The sequence below is a fragment of the Lepidochelys kempii genome, chromosome 14, assembly GCF_965140265.1.
Source record: "Lepidochelys kempii isolate rLepKem1 chromosome 14, rLepKem1.hap2, whole genome shotgun sequence".
NCBI lineage: Eukaryota > Metazoa > Chordata > Testudines > Cheloniidae > Lepidochelys > Lepidochelys kempii.
Window position 1 is genome coordinate 35,575,040 of NC_133269.1, and position 15,706 is coordinate 35,590,745.

The 15,706-nt window shown below is 45.5% G+C and overlaps 1 protein-coding gene across 1 annotated transcript; it reads right to left on the reverse strand.

The window, feature by feature from the left end:
- Window positions 1-8,923: 8,923 nt before the first annotated feature.
- Window positions 8,924-13,426, reverse strand: LOC140897486 (olfactory receptor 14A16-like). Its single transcript, XM_073310216.1, has 2 exons — window positions 12,511-13,426; window positions 8,924-8,973 (listed from the first exon to the last, which is right to left on the reverse strand). Exons 1-2 carry the CDS (start codon window positions 13,424-13,426, stop codon window positions 8,924-8,926), a joined length of 966 nt encoding a protein of 321 aa, XP_073166317.1.
- Window positions 13,427-15,706: the final 2,280 nt, after the last annotated feature.

Genomic DNA, 15,706 nt, shown 5'->3' on the forward strand with positions numbered 1-15,706 from the left:
GCCTGGCTAGCCGCATGTCTAGAGTGTGCCCGACACCAACTAGCCCCTGCTGGTCACAAGGGAAAGCTTATGGAGCGACCCTTAACCGGCCCCTGGGAAAGAATACAGATGGATTATGTGGGTCCCCTTCCCTGCACTAAAGCTGGCTACTGGTTCATGCTGGTAATAGAAGCATTCAGTAAATGGGTGGAAGCCTTCCCTACTCGGGGCCAAAACCACTGCCTCACTTCTTGTTACCCAGGTCTTTGCCTGTTGGGGGGTTCCCCGGATCATGGATTTGGATCGGGGGGCAGCATTTCACAGTGCTCTAATGCAGCATCTAGTAAACTCCTGGCAGTGGGGCAACAACTCCACATCCCCGACCACCCTCAAGCTGCTGGGCAAGTGGAGCGCATGAATCGCACCATCAAGGAGGAGCTTTGGAAGAGTGCCAGTCTGGGATGCACCAATTGGGGCAAGCTCTTGCCTTTTATTTTAATGCATATCCGAGCTCAGCCTGCCAAGGCCACAGGCTTCAGTCCTCATGAACTACTGACAGGCAGACCAATGCCTCAGTGGGAAAACCTGCTCATACCCTCACCGATGGAACAGGTTGTGCAGGCAAACATGGAGGATTGAATCCTCCAACTCCAGGAAAGAATCCAAATACTACATAGGGAGGCTGCCCAATCAAAGGGCAAGGCTAAGGCCAAAACCAAAGCCTTGAATGACTCTCCACACAATCCCCCGGATCAAATACAAACAGGGATGCTGGTAATGTATTGCGCTCATGGCCCCCACCCTTTTCCAATACCTCGGTGGGAGGGTCCTTATCAGGTGGCTGACATGGTTCATCCATCTCTGGTGTGCTTTTCCCATGACAATCAGCACTGGTGGGCTCATGTCTCTCAGGTGAAGCACTATAAATACAAATTCCAAAAGGAATGAAGTGATTCTGTTTTTGTTTTTCAGGATTATGGCCACTCCTGTAGACACTTCCCACGGCCTCATGGATCGGGTACAGTCGACCTCGTGACCCAGCCACTAATCTGGAGGACATTAGAATACAATTGGATTCAAAGTACTACACTCCAGAACAAGTTCAATAGTGGTCCTGGTATCGAAGAAGAACAATTCCTTGGTAGCAGGGAGGAAACTGTGGTTTATTAAATTGTGGTACTGCATGCTATTGGGGGTTTCTTCCCTATGGTCGCCAATGTAGGTTTGGAAAGGTGCGAAGAGGGTGTACGGCCTTACCCAAAGCACCCAATGTGGTCAGTGACCTTAGGCCTACACCCTTTGTGCCACCATGCACTATAGCTCCTAAGGCATCCACTAATACCCCATGTCAATCCACTCTCCCTTCTCCTTCCCCTAACCCACCACCTACTGACCCAGATACCCTCAGTCACTGGTGCTGAGTATACTTGCAACATGCATGTGGCCCAACCAGTAGTTTTTGTTCAGTGGTTTAATAATGGCTCCTTACAAGCACCCAAGTATTCCTGCAATGAAATGGAGGGAATAAATGGCCACTTGAATCACTTTGTACAAATTACCCAGGCAATTGTTTATGCAGGAGTGTGGACTTTTTCTCCTTTGTTATCCCTGCAGAGGAATGATTCGGCTCTCTGGGGAACGTGGATATCAAATGGAAATTTCGCTCCCCTCTGGATTCCCCTGAATTTTTCAGACATGACATCCCCTTTTAATTGGACATGTCGTGCTGCCCCTTTTGGAACCAAAGCCAAATGTACCCTAATTAAACCTCTTTCACCCCCTACTCCTCCACTTCCTTCCAAAAATTTTGTGACACTTCCATCTCCATGGTGGTCTACCCCACCCAGAGACCTGTGGTTCTTAATTCAACTGGTTTACAAATGACTATCACTCTGTTCCCCACTCACTGGTATCTCAGTAGTACATTTGCTAACTGTTCTCAGTTTACCAAAGTAGGTGAAAGAATGCTTCTATGGGTAATTTCAAACTCGTTTGAATTGGATGGATGGGAATTAAACAAGAACGTCCAAAAACTACCTCTGGGAAGGTTGAAACTCGTGGGAAGCTGACTCAGCAGCTCAAATCCAACTTTTGGAACATGCCCTTGGGCTACTGGACAGTGGGGGGATTATTACAGGGGATTATTACAGGGATCTGTGTTTAGCTCAACCAACCAGTTGCTGGGAAATGTTATTCTAACCCTTGAGAATATTACGGAATCCCTTATGAGTGAACTGGTAACACTGTAAAGACTATTTTGTGGGGAGAAGCATGTAGCCAGGTTCAACAAACCCTCACCAATCATCTTGTATACCTCTTGCAGGATGCCCACCGGGGTTTATGGCCATCTGGATTAGAGGGTACCAATGTAGCAGATCAATTAAAGGTGTATTGGCCCTTTAGAGCCACCTGGGAGATCATTTTAGGGGCCTGTACACTAAGCCAGTATACCCTTACTGTCAAGGGAGTGGCTGAAAGAGACTGGACCTCAGCCACCCTTTTACAGCCAGGGTTTGGGGGTGGGTGCAAATGGAAATGATCCCAAGCACTCGTTTGGTAAGTAGTAATAACAAATAATGACACACAGTTTCTAATAAAAGGAGTACTTGTGGCACCTTAGAGACTAACCAATTTATTTGAGCATGAGCTTTCGTGAGCTACAGCTCACTTCATCGGATGCATACCGTGGAAACTGCAGCAGATATTATATACACACAGAGATCATGAAACAATACCTCCTCCCACCCCACTGTCCTGCTGGTAATAGCTTATCTAAAGTGATCATCAAGTTGGGCCATTTCCAGCACAAATCCAGGTTTTCTCACCCTCCACCCCCCTACACACAAACTCACTCTCCTGCTGGTAATAGCCCATCCAAAGTGACAACTCTCTTCACAATGTGCCTGATAATCAAGGTGGGCCATTTCCTGCACAAATCCAGGTTCTCTCACCCCCTCACCCCACTCCAAAAACCACACACACAAACTCACTATCCTGCTGGTAATAGCTCATCCAAAGTGACCACTCTCCCTACAATGTGCATGATAATCAAGGTGGGCCATTTCCTGCACAAATCCAGGTTTTCTCACCCCCCCCATCCCCATACACACACAAACTCACTCTCCTGCTGGCAATAGCTCATCCAAACTGACCACTCTCCAAGTTTAAATCCAAGTTTAACCAGAACGTCTGGGGGGGGAGGGTAGGAAAAAACAAGAGGACACAGGCTACCTTGCATAATGACTTAGCCACTCCCAGTCTCTATTTAAGCCTAAATTAATAGTATCCAATTTGCAAATGAATTCCAATTCAGCAGTTTCTTGCTGGAGTCTGGATTTGAAGTTTTTTTTGTTTTAAGATAGCGACCTTCATGTCTGTGATTGCGTGACCAGAGAGATTGAAGTGTTCTCCGACTGGTTTATGAATGTTATAATTCTTGACATCTGATTTGTGTCCATTTATTCTTTTACGTAGAGACTGTCCAGTTTGACCAATGTAAATGGCAGAGGGGCATTGCTGGCACATGATGGCATATATCACATTGGTGGATGTGCAGGTGAACGAGCCTCTGATAGTGTGGCTGATGTTATTAGGCCCTGTGATGGTGTCCCCTGAATAGATATGTGGGCACAGTTGGCAACGGGCTTTGTTGCAAGGATAAGTTCCTGGGTTAGTGGTTCTGTTGTGTGGTATGTGGTTGTTGGTGAGTATTTGCTTCAGGTTGCAGGGCTGTCTTGTAGGCAAGGACTGGCCTGTCTCCCAAGATTTGTGAGAGTGTTGGGTCATCCTTCAGGATAGGTTGTAGATCCTTAAAAATGCGTTGGAGGGGTTTTAGTTGGGGGCTGAAGGTGACGGCTAGTGGCGTTCTGTTATTTTCTTTGTTAGGCCTGTCCTGTAGTAGGTAACTTCTGGGAACTCTTCTGGCTCTATCAATCTGTTTCTTCACTTCCGCAGGTGGGTATTGTAGTTGTAAGAAAGCTTGACAGAGATCTTGTGGGTGTTTGTCTCTGTCTGAGGGGTTGGAGCAAATGCAGTTGTATCGCAGAGCTTGGCTGTAGACGATGGATCGTGTGGTGTGGTCAGGGTGAAAGCTGGAGGCATGTAGGTAGGAATAGTGGTCAGTAGGTTTCCGGTATATGTTTCTAATGGGATCAGAAGTCTGCTACCCACAGATGGCTCTTGCCTGGGTGGGACACAGAAATACCCAGAAGGGGTGGCCACAGGAACCACTGCCCCTGCAGTGTTCCGAACTGGTACCCCCTCAGCATTGGGTGGAACAGGGAAATAAAATTTTCCGGGAGGGATCAGCCATACTTAATGGCCAGGTTCTGGAGGGCTGAAGGTGTGTGGAGCGGGTAGGATTTAGACCAGGAAATTTTTCCTTGCAGCTGGGAAACTCCACCAATCAGATCCGTATACGAGCTATGCATCGGCTTGGTGTAACCGGACACCCAACAGTACCTACTAATTGGACTATGGTGGTACCGGAACCCACCTGGATAAACTGGGACCATGTGATACACCTACTCCAAGAGCTCCAGGTAGAGCATCGCCAAACGCTGATTTTGGAAGCCAAGGCCCTTCAAGGAACGAATGTCTTCCAACTGGCTACTGAACTGCCTGCTGATTGTGCTTCGACTGATATTGCCTGTGCGCTTTGGACAGGCCTAATGGACACTCATTCACCTCTTGGTTGTATTACTCATGTTGTAGGAATGTTATTCCTATTAATTGTAATATTGATCATATTCATGGGGTGTTTGAAATTATGCGCTGCCTTAGCCTCTTCCTGAAAGCCACATTTGTAAATTCAGTAGCTTATCCCTTTATGACCTGCCTTCTCTCTCTCCTCGCAGCATGATCAGTGGACCAAGGTATCAGGCTAGCTGGAGCCAGGCCTCCAGCCTGAATGCCCCGCTGTTCAGTGTGCGAGATGGAGGGGCGCCTGGGCCCTTCTTTGAAGAGAGTGGGGGAGTGTTGGGATATTTTAGGGTTAAGTATAACAATAAGCTGCTAATGTGCTGAAATGGTATAGGGGACAAAGGCATATGTAGGCAATATTTGTGTGTCTAATACATAAGTTACAGATTCTTCAGTATTACTTTGTCTAATACATAAGTTGCAGAATCTTTAATATTTCTTTGTCTGAAATATAAGTTGCCAGATTCTTCCGGTCTCTGTTGCTCATAAAGACTGATAAGGATGCAGCTGCAGGAGAAATGCCCTTTGTGTAAAAGAAGGTAAAAGGAATGTTATCTCCCTGTCCCTCCCTTTCCCAGCTACATAAACAAGCTCTAGCTTAGGGCCCCTTTCCCCTCCTCCCCTGACAACAGCTGATGAGGGAGATTTATGGCAACAAATTGTTGCAAAGAAATGTATCCTCAAGGTAAATGTAAAGTGTAATGCTATGACTAATGGATAGTGGTGGGTTTACTAACAGTGGGTGTTTCTATTACTTAATAAGGGGTTTTGGGATGTAACGGATGTAGGCATCTACGTACTAATCTAAATAAAAAGCATGTGTTGTAATCAATTCGGTGCTTACTGGACATTTGGGTCCAGGGGAACAAGTATCACAGTAAAGAAGCTTGTACTTATATCCGCCTCAGTGTCAACCTGCTCCTTTTTCTTCTAACAGCTGCTACTGTGTCTTGTCTGGTACAGCTCACCAAATGGCATAAACCAGCTGTGAGGGTGACCTACACTGTGAAGGAGCAGTACCATAAAATCTATCAGTATGGCTCATTAATGTGTCCCGTTACTGACTACAACTTCTGTTTTACACCCCTAGAAAAAAAACTGTCATAGGTGTGAAAGAAAACAAACTCCACTCTCAGGTTGGAAGCAACAAAATCAGAGACAGCTTTATTCGAGCAAATGCAAGGGAAGAATACAGCTGGCAGAGAGCATCTCTGCCTCAGTTTCTCCAAAGTGCAAGCAAAATCACACAAGCATTTATACCTCTTTGTGATGTGCATTACTTAAAAATATCTGCATTTTATTTAGGCTGTTTACTATCTAATTCAGTATTTTCTCACTTTCTCTTCTCAACACATCATTATCTCAAGCCTCGGTCACACTGACTATTCTGCTGTTTCCTACTCACTTCTGACGTGAGCCCTGCTTCTACAGGTCTCACGATATTGGGCTAAGACTTAGCTTAACAGTTGTTCTGTCTCTGACACTTAAATGGCTGCACTTAAACCCTCTCTTTCTTTCCCTGCTTCCACACAGTTATTACTCCTGGCTCAGTCTGGGCTAATGAGACCACCATTAACAATGCTCCTGAAGAGATGGACCTTGACATATATATATACCCAAGTTCAGGGTCAACATAAATCCTTTAACTCCAAACCTTAAGAAGTTACTAAATAGGAAGTATACTCATGTGATCCAAATCAGTATCAGTATGGCCCAGTCCAAGGAAAAGCTAACAGGATGATCTAGTTCATGATAACAGTCCATAATTCATACTAGGTTAGAGGCAGGATTTAAGGGTTTTCAACTAATTATATTAGTTGTATTTGTTCTGTTTTGTGACTCATAGTTTTTAATGCACAACTATAAATCTCATCTTGAAGCACTATCTGCAGCTACATATATGAATGTTTCCAGTGGAGGTTAAGCAGATAAGGTACTACCATAACTAATGATTATGGTAGCAAATGGGGGAAATATTGCCACATGGACCTAAAGGTTAAGCATTGCTCATGGCTGTGCTAAACAATTGACAAACAAGACTCCCATGAATCTTTGCAATGCTAGGATAAGAGAGACAATAAAGAATTGTTAGCAAGCAGATTGTACATGGTTTATAGAGCGGAAAATATATCTAAAAGTCATGACCTATTTTTGAAGCTGTTTTATGCTTTATGATTGGCTGTACTTTGTGACTAACAAGTTATAATCAAAACCAAAGATGTAAGTCTTGCCAAAGCATAGAATGTTCCAACCGCAATGGGCAAAATAAGTGTTATTATCTCCACTGGCCAAAGCTGTAGTCACCTTTTGTCCTCTGTAAATTGGGAGGTGTATTAGGGCATAATGGAACACATGCTGTCTAGATGATTGGCTCCTCAGTAGACATGTAATGGTGATTGGACTAGCAGTGTGCTCAGGACTGATTTTTAGGCCTGACCCGGACCTGGACCCAACCCCGATCCAAGCCCACCCAAATGACCCAGTCGAGACATTTTCTGACTCAAGTCCACCCTTCCTCCCAAACCAAAGTCAGTGCTGCTGCCACCTTCGGTCCATTGGGCCGGTTCTCCTCCTTCTGCCCCTGGAGTCAGCGTGGCCACTGAATAGCGTGGCCCATCTTTGGTGGGGGACAATAGCAGGTTCTTTCCTGCCCCGTGGTTTCGAAGATGGGTCAGATCACACACTAGAAAGGGGTCTATTTTTCTTCTCATGCCCCAAATAAAATAAGTGAATGGCATAAGTCCCATTAGTTTGAATGGAAGCATGATCAAGCCCTGAGTCATGTAGTTAACATACACAGTGTGGGCAAGGCAGTGGGACATTCCCACTACATCAGCCCTGCCCAGAGCCTCCCCCGTGAGCAGGAGGGACCCTTCTAAGGGATGAGAGAGGAGCCCAGCCGCAAATCTATAAGGGGACTCATGGGCTGCAATGGCTGAGCATCACAGCGACTAACTTCCAGGTGCCTAGGAAATCATTGTGGAATAATGGGATTCACAAAGAGTGAGTTAGGACTCCTGGCTCATACAATGAACTGGGAGAGACAGGCCCCTAAGAATAGGACCCACAAAAGCCAGAGTGATTCCTAAACTAGCCAATGGGAGATGCTGACAAGAGGGGTGTGTGCTAAGCCCTGCCCCTTTCAGGCACGTCACAACCAAAGTCCAGGCTGCAGGGACACCCCTATCTCTGTTTGAGGTCTAGAGCCGGGAACGCCTCTCCTGGAGTCAGCTACCTTAGGCACCTAAGCCATTTCCTCCCAGAAGGAATCAGGCCAGGGGAAGCCTCCCTCTTCACCTTTAGCCTGTGGTTAGGGCACTCCCTGGGATGTGGGAGAGCCCAATTCAATTCCCCTCTGCCTGATGAGGAGATGGGATTTGAACAGGGCTCTGCCACCCCTTAGCTGGGTGGCTTAACCACGGGACTAGAGGTGACTCTGACATACTGGTCTCTGCAGCTGGGCTGTGTGCAGCTGACTTTGCATTTCACTGCCAAGGAGAAGAAGATGTGACCACGTCCGTTCTCTGAGGGCTTCCAGGACTCAATCCCTGGAGCCCTGTCCAGCTCAGACCCAGGCTTCCCTGCCCTGTGCATGTCTGCAGTGTTGGCAAACAAGCGGGAGAGCAAAAACGTAGAAGCAGCAAGGCTGAGTGGGCTGAACTCAGTGGCTGGAGGCAGGAATCCCTAGGTGCTAACCACATTCATGTGGAGAAGAGACACATTTTTTCCTACGCATTGAGTTCTTGCAAGCTCCCTCAGCACAAAGGGATCGCTGAACACCACAATATTCTCATGGAAAAATTTGATTTTGTGAGCAAGAATTTTACATTGGAAAATCGTTCCAGTGGAAAATTCCCTACCAGCTCTACCCAGAAGACATGGAGAGTCTATGGACTCCAGTGGAAACAAGACTGGGACATTGCTGGGATATAGCATCGAGGCTTACTCAAGCTGAAAGAAGAAACATTCCCCTTAGCAGGATTGTGTCCACATGACAGAAAAGCAGAGATGGACCCAAACCAAGACTCTAAACCATGTTGGGATCCCAGATTCCTCAAAGTTCAAGAGAGGAGCTTTGGAATCTGAGATCCTGGATTTGCCCTGTCACTACAAAACCCATCACTAGCTGGATGGGCAGACAATGTCCCCATTGCTGGTTGGCACAATCTCTGTGGAGATGCAGGTCATGAATGGGTCCTGGAGACTGAACTCCCACTTGCACCATCCAGATGGACATCACAGGTCAGATCTGGCTTATTGATCCTTCAGAAGACTGCACAGTTGGAGACCATTAGCAACAGCTCAGATGGGTGGAAATCATGAAATCAATGGGACTTAGGCACATTTGAGGGTCCCAGTAGGCACCTTTCTGAATATTTAGGTGCCTAAATACCTTTAACACTTGGCATTTAGGCACTTTTCAACATTTCACTCTTCGTCTCCTCTGTTGTCCAGTGGAGGTTTATATCAGAATGTGTCATCATTCCCCAGGACACTTTATTGTAGCATTCATGCAAGGTTCATGCACTTGGCAACATTCAGGGCACACCGGGAGTGTTGTGTAGGAGCAGTGCACACACGGCTCCTCTCAAGGGCATGAACCTTGGAATCTCGCCCAGATGACATGAACCGTGGGAAGCCTCCCAGGACTGGGCTCAAGGCCCGAGAGCAAGGAACGCGGTAGATAGATATTGGTAAATAAGAATATTATACAAAGCCAGTGTATTCCTTTTATCTGTTGGAGTATGTAATGCACGGGGGGAGAGAGAGAAATAAAAGAGAGGGTGAAAAGCTGACAGGTGGACCAGCCCATCAGCAGACCAGCCTGCTTGCTTGCTTAAAGCCTTGTTCTGTCTTGTATTTGAACCGCAACACTTTATCAGGCACAATCTCTTCCCATTCCATGTCCCAATGGGTGGTGGGTATAATAGGCCAGGGGAGGCTAAGCCTCCTCTGGCACAGTCACTGACAACCCGCCACCGGATGCCTGGGCCGTGGTGGCCCCACCTCTCCCTGTCCCTGCTCTGCCCCTTCCCGAGGCCCCCACTGCCCACTGCTGCCTGGCTGCAGTGATCCTCCCCTCCACTCCACTCCCCCTCTCTGGAGGTCCCCACTTGCCACATCCATCCCTCCTCTCCTTCACCCCTCTCCCCCATGATACCCCACTGCTCACCACAACCCTCCTCACTCCTCTCGCCTGAGAGACACCCCCTGCCCATCACATCCCTCCTCACCCCCGCCCACCACTTGCCATGTCCCTCCTCACCCCCTCCCTCGCGAGAACCCTGCTGCCTGCCGCTTGCAACAGGTGGGGGGAGCACTTGGCACGGGAGAGGAGCGGAGAACTGGAGCAGCAGGGGCCTCAGGGTAAGTGGGGTTGTGGAGGAGATGCGGGACAAGGTAGGTATGTGGGGCTGCTCATGGAGGGGAGAGGCTACAAGAAATAAGAAGGAGGGACAAAAAAGGGACAGAGGTGCAGGTCCTAGCATCAATGAGGGGACACCCAACACAGAAGCCCAGACACTTGGAGGTGTCCAAGCAACTGAGCAGCACAAGAGACAGAAAGCTGTAATTTTCAAAGGCACCTAAAGGAGTAAGGATTGCACAACACCCACTGAATCACTGTGGGAGTTCAGTGCTTAAAGCCCTTGAGCTCCTTTGAAAACTCCAGCCTGAAGTCATCTATTTTTGACAGAACACTTAAAAGCAGAGGTTGTGGCTAGATAACCTTTCTCCACACCCCACTCCTTGCCAATATACTTCAGCCCCACTCTGCAGGAGCCCCTTTTGTGGGCAACAGGAGAACCCATTCTCCAAGGTCCAGGCTCCTGTCTGATTATCAACAAGAGAAGAAACTAATGAAATTTTTTTGCACAATCCCAAATCTCCTCTGGCTGCATGAATGAGGGGACCACCCTGAGGGCAGAAAATGGAGCACCAAACCTTCTTGTCAATGTCTCTCTGTGCTGTCGTCACAAGTAAAACTGGTTTAATTTTTTTTGTCAGATATGTTTTTCAATGGAAAATTCAGTTTTCAACCACATGGATCTTTTTGCAAAAAATGTCTGCTATCTCTGGAAAACCAAAACCCCAAAGCCCAACATTGTTTGTCTGAAAACTTTCAGGTGAAAGAAAAGTGAATCTCTCTTCTTCAGTGTCTCATGGGAGCTGTAGTTTGATTTCCTTGTGGTCACATTCTCCTTTATGGGCTGGACTCCCTAGCCAGACTACATCCCCCATGATAAATTGCAGCCATGGGACTCCCATGATGCACTACAATGGCTCAGTAAGAAGGAATCCCATGGTACAGATGTTGTCCAGCCAGAGAACCTGTCCATAGAGGAGAATGGGGGTTTGAAGCACATGAACTGCAACTCCCATGAGACATGGCAGTGGTATTTCCAAATAGAAATTTACATCTTCAGCTGAAAGTTGGGGGGATGGGTTGTTTGTCATAAAGTCAAAATTTTCTACAGAAAAAAACATATTTTCTACCCAGCCCCAGTCAAAAGGGACTCATTGCTCAGTGGATACAATGGGGAGATGGGTGGAAGTGTGCCTACCTCCCCTATGGGGGGTGAGGAGGAGCTGGAGCTGGGGTGTAAATAAGGCCAGCTGCAGGCCTCAGCCATGTCCTCCCCACTGGCCCCTTTTCCCTCCTCAGTCCTTTCCCCTGAGGTGTGGAGAGGTCAGCAGCCCGCTCCTTGTAAAGTCAAAATGAAAATGTTGTTAGTGTAAAAGCCTGAGGCTTACAGCTGATTGTAACACAGAAACTTCTGTGAGAAATTCTGGTATTTTGAAATTTGTTTTAATCTCAGATAGGGGTGAAAAGTAGAAATACAAACGTTCACAGAAGAAAAAGTTCTCAAAATCTTGATTGGGAAATGTCAAAACTAAAAATGCTGTTGTTGTTTTTTTAACCAGAATGAAACTCTTTAACATGCCAATGAAAATTCTTTCATTTAGAAATGTCATCTGCAAATGAAAAAAAGTCATTATGAATTAGACCAACTTCTGTTGGTGGAAAAGACAAGCTTTCAAGCTACACAGTTCTTCTTCAGGTTGCTCAGAAACTTGTCTCTTCCACCAACAGAAGTTGGTACAATAAAAGATATTACCTCACCCACCATGTCTCTTTCATAGCCTAGGACCAACACGGCTACAAAACAGCAACGACAATAATCATTATGAATTGTCAGTTTGACTTAAAATGACATTTTAAGTCAAAATGCCCATTTAAAAAATTTCAATTTTTTTTTAAATTTGGAGTTAGCATTTTGAAATGAAAAAATCACTGTTTTTATTCGTAAATTACATTTTGAAATTAAAAAAAATTCTTTTTAAGTGGATAGTCCAAAATAGGAAATGGAAAAATTGCAATTAACTCTTCCTGGGATTTTCAAAGAGGCCAAAAGATAATTAGACTCCCACATTCTATCAAAAACTCATCGGGATTTGAGCACCTAAGAGTAAAATTTTCAGAAGTGCCTGATTTCAGAGGAACAGCCGTGTTAGTCTGTATTCGCAAAAAGAAAAGGAGTACTTGTGGCACCTTAGAGACTACTGAGTCTTCCTTGAAAATGGGACTTTGGATCCTGGGACACTTAGATGCTTTAATTTTTTTTTCCCCAGATTTCTTTCAAATTTTAAAAGTTTTCAGCCAAAATCAGAAAATGCAAAATGTCAGGTTCTAATCTTAACATGAACATAGGCTGGTCCTCATCCAAAGTCAGCCTGACCCATTACATAAGGTGGAGCATGGGAATACTTTATTCCAAGAGGACACTAAGAGTTCAGTGTGAGGAATTTGTTTTTCTTGGGAAAAAAATATCCTGCCTATCATTTTCCACAGAGAACTTTTTATCTCTTTGTTTCTTAGACTGTAAATGATTGGATTCATTAGTGGTGGCACCACACAATACAACACAGCAGCCGTCAGGTCCAGAGATGTTGAAGACATCGACCTGGGCCTCATGTACGTAAATGATGCTGTACTGATAAATAAACAAAAAACAATCAGGTGTGGGATGCAGGTGGAGAAGGCTTTGTACCTGCCCTGCTCAGAGGGGATTCTCATCACCGTGGAGAAGATGTGAATGTAGGACACAATTATCAATACAAAACAGACCACATCTGTAAGTGATCCAAGGGCAATCATGACTATTACATTAGCATGTGTATCAGAGCAAGAGATCTTTAGCAACTGTGGGATATCACAGAAAAACTGAGCGATAACATTGGACCCGCAGAAATGTAACCTAAAAGTATTAGCTGTGTGTAATACAGAGCAGATCATGCTGCTAATCCATGAACCAGCTGCCATCTGGGCACATGCACCTCTGTTCATAGTCACCCTGTAATGCAGAGGGCGGCAGATTGCAGTGTAGCGGTCATACGCCATCACCGTGAGAAAGGCCAGCTCTGCTACTGCAAAAATTACAACCAAAAAGACTTGGGTGACACATCCAGAGAAAGAGATGACTCTGTTGTTGGTTAGGGAGTCAGCCATGGACTTGGGGATGGTGACTGAGATGTAGCAGAGGTCTATGAAGGATAAGTTGCCCAGGAAAAAGTACATGGGGGTGTGAAGGTGGTGGTCGAGGGCTACCACTGTGATGATGAGAAGATTCCCCACCAGGGCTGCCAGATAAATCACTAGAAACATCAGGAATTGTAAAATCTGCTGTTCCCGTACGTCAGAGAATCCCAGGAGAAAGAACTGAGTTACAGTAGTTCTGTTGGACATTTCTTGTGTAGATGTACACTGCAGAAGGAAGGCCAATGGGAAATGGTCATGGAACGAGAAACAGAAGATAGATGGAGACTGGTTTTAGATATTATGCTGCAGGACATATCTTGCAGCTCAGGAAAATAACAAGACTCCTCCTTTTCTTCTCCATCACTATGTATTTACAAGGTTTACAATACAGGTTCATGAGGCGCAATTTTAATGGCATCTTCTTATTCAACAGACCTGCTGCTTGTGTTTATTTTAAGCCCTGTCTGGTCACTTTTCTGACTAAGTTCTTGGTTCACAAAGGGGCTTAGGCCCCTAAATGCCATTTTAGGCACCTCAGTCCAACATTTATGCCCCACGGACAGTCACAAAACCCCCACTCAGCTGCTGCCTTACCCCATAGATGGCCAGATTGTTTAAGGTATTTAGGCATTGGGTGAAATTTTCAAAAGTATCAAGATGCCTAAAATTCATTGATTCCAATGGGTGTTAGGCACCCAGGTGTGTTTCAAAATCCCACTGGGTGCTTAAATACCTTTAAACCTCTGGGCCTGGGTCCCTAACTTACCACTGGTAAAGTGCTGTAGGTGCCTAAAAGCCTGCCAGGTTAACTGTCTAAGCACCCAGACTCATGCCTAACCCCAGCAGGATCCTCAAATTGGGTGTTATTCTGCCTACCAGGGAGGCCCGATCCAGTAGGCACTCTCAGAGCACGCCTGAGCCCACCCAGAATGAAAGTCAGGCCTCTCCTTATGGCATTTAGCCCAGTGGTTAGAGCTCTCTTGGGAAAACTTGGGTTCGATCCCCCCTTCTCTCCACTGTGGAAAAGGCACTTGAGTCTCCCACTGTGCAGGAGAAGTCCTTAGCCACTGGTGGCTGGGGTATTCTGGGCAGGGTGTCCTCAGTCTGTTCTGTTGAAGCTGTTCCACTGTGTATAAACAATTAAATATGCATTGGGCCAGACATACAGAGAGTGAGGACCGCGCCATAGACTAGTGATTAGGGCTCTTACCAGTTGCATCGTGTGGTAACTCAAGTGAATTTAAACAAAGGTGAGATATGATAAGACTGGGATACTGAAATAATGGAGAGGATACAGTAGTATTTCAGAGTGATCTGGATTGCTTGGTAAGCTGGGCACAAGCAAACAATATACATTTTAATATGACTAAATATAAATGTATGCATCCAGGAACAAAGAATGTAGGCTATCCTTACATGATGGGGGGACTCTGCCCTGGGAAGCAGTGACTCTGAAAAAGATTTGGGGGTCATGGTGGATAATGAACTGAACATGCGCTCTCAGTGTGACACTGTGGCCTAAAGAGTTAATGCAATCATGAGATGTATAAACAGGGGGATCTCGAGTGGGAGCAGAAAGGTTATTTTACCTCTGTAGTTGGCACTGGTGCAACCACTGCTGGAATCCCGCGTCCAGATCTTCTGCCCACAATTCAAGGCAGATGGTGATACATTGGAGAGGGATCACCATAACAGAGGATCAGATTCAATGTATACCTGAAATTAAAAAGAATAGAAAGAGGACCAAAAAAATGCCACTGTGCCAAAACAACAGAGTAAAGAAGCAGTTTGAAGCAAAAAGGCATGCTTTAAAAATTGGAAGTCAAATCCTACTGAGGAAAATAGAATGGAGCATAAAATCTGGCAAGTCAAGTGTAAAAGTATAATTAAGCAGGCCAAAAAAGAATTTAAGAGCATCTAGCAAAAGACTCAAAAACTAACAGAAAAAAAAATTAAGTACATCAGAAGCCTGCCAAAAAATCAGTGGGGCCATTGGACAATTGAGGTGCTAAAGAAGCACTCGAGGAAGATAAGGCCATTGCAGAGAAGCTAAATGAATTCTTTGCATCGGTCTTCACTGCAGAAGATATGAGAGAGATTCTTACACCTGAGCCTTTCTTTTTAGGTGGCAAATCCAAAGAGCTGTCCCAGATTGCGATATCAAAAGAGGAGGTTTTGGAACAAATTTATAAACAGTAAGAAATCACCAGGACCATAGGGTATTCACCCAAGAGTTCTGAAGGAACTCAAATATGAAATTTCAGAACTACTAACTGTGATATGTAACTGAAAAGATAGTTAAATCCAAAGCAGACTGGGAAGAGAGAAAAAAAGATCTCACAAAACTAGGTGACTGGGCAACAAAATGGCAGATGAAATTCAGTGTTGGTGAATTCAAAGTAATGCACACTGGAAAACATAATCCCACCTATACATAAAAAATGATGGGGTCTAAAGTAGCTGTTACCACTCAAGAAAAAGATGTTG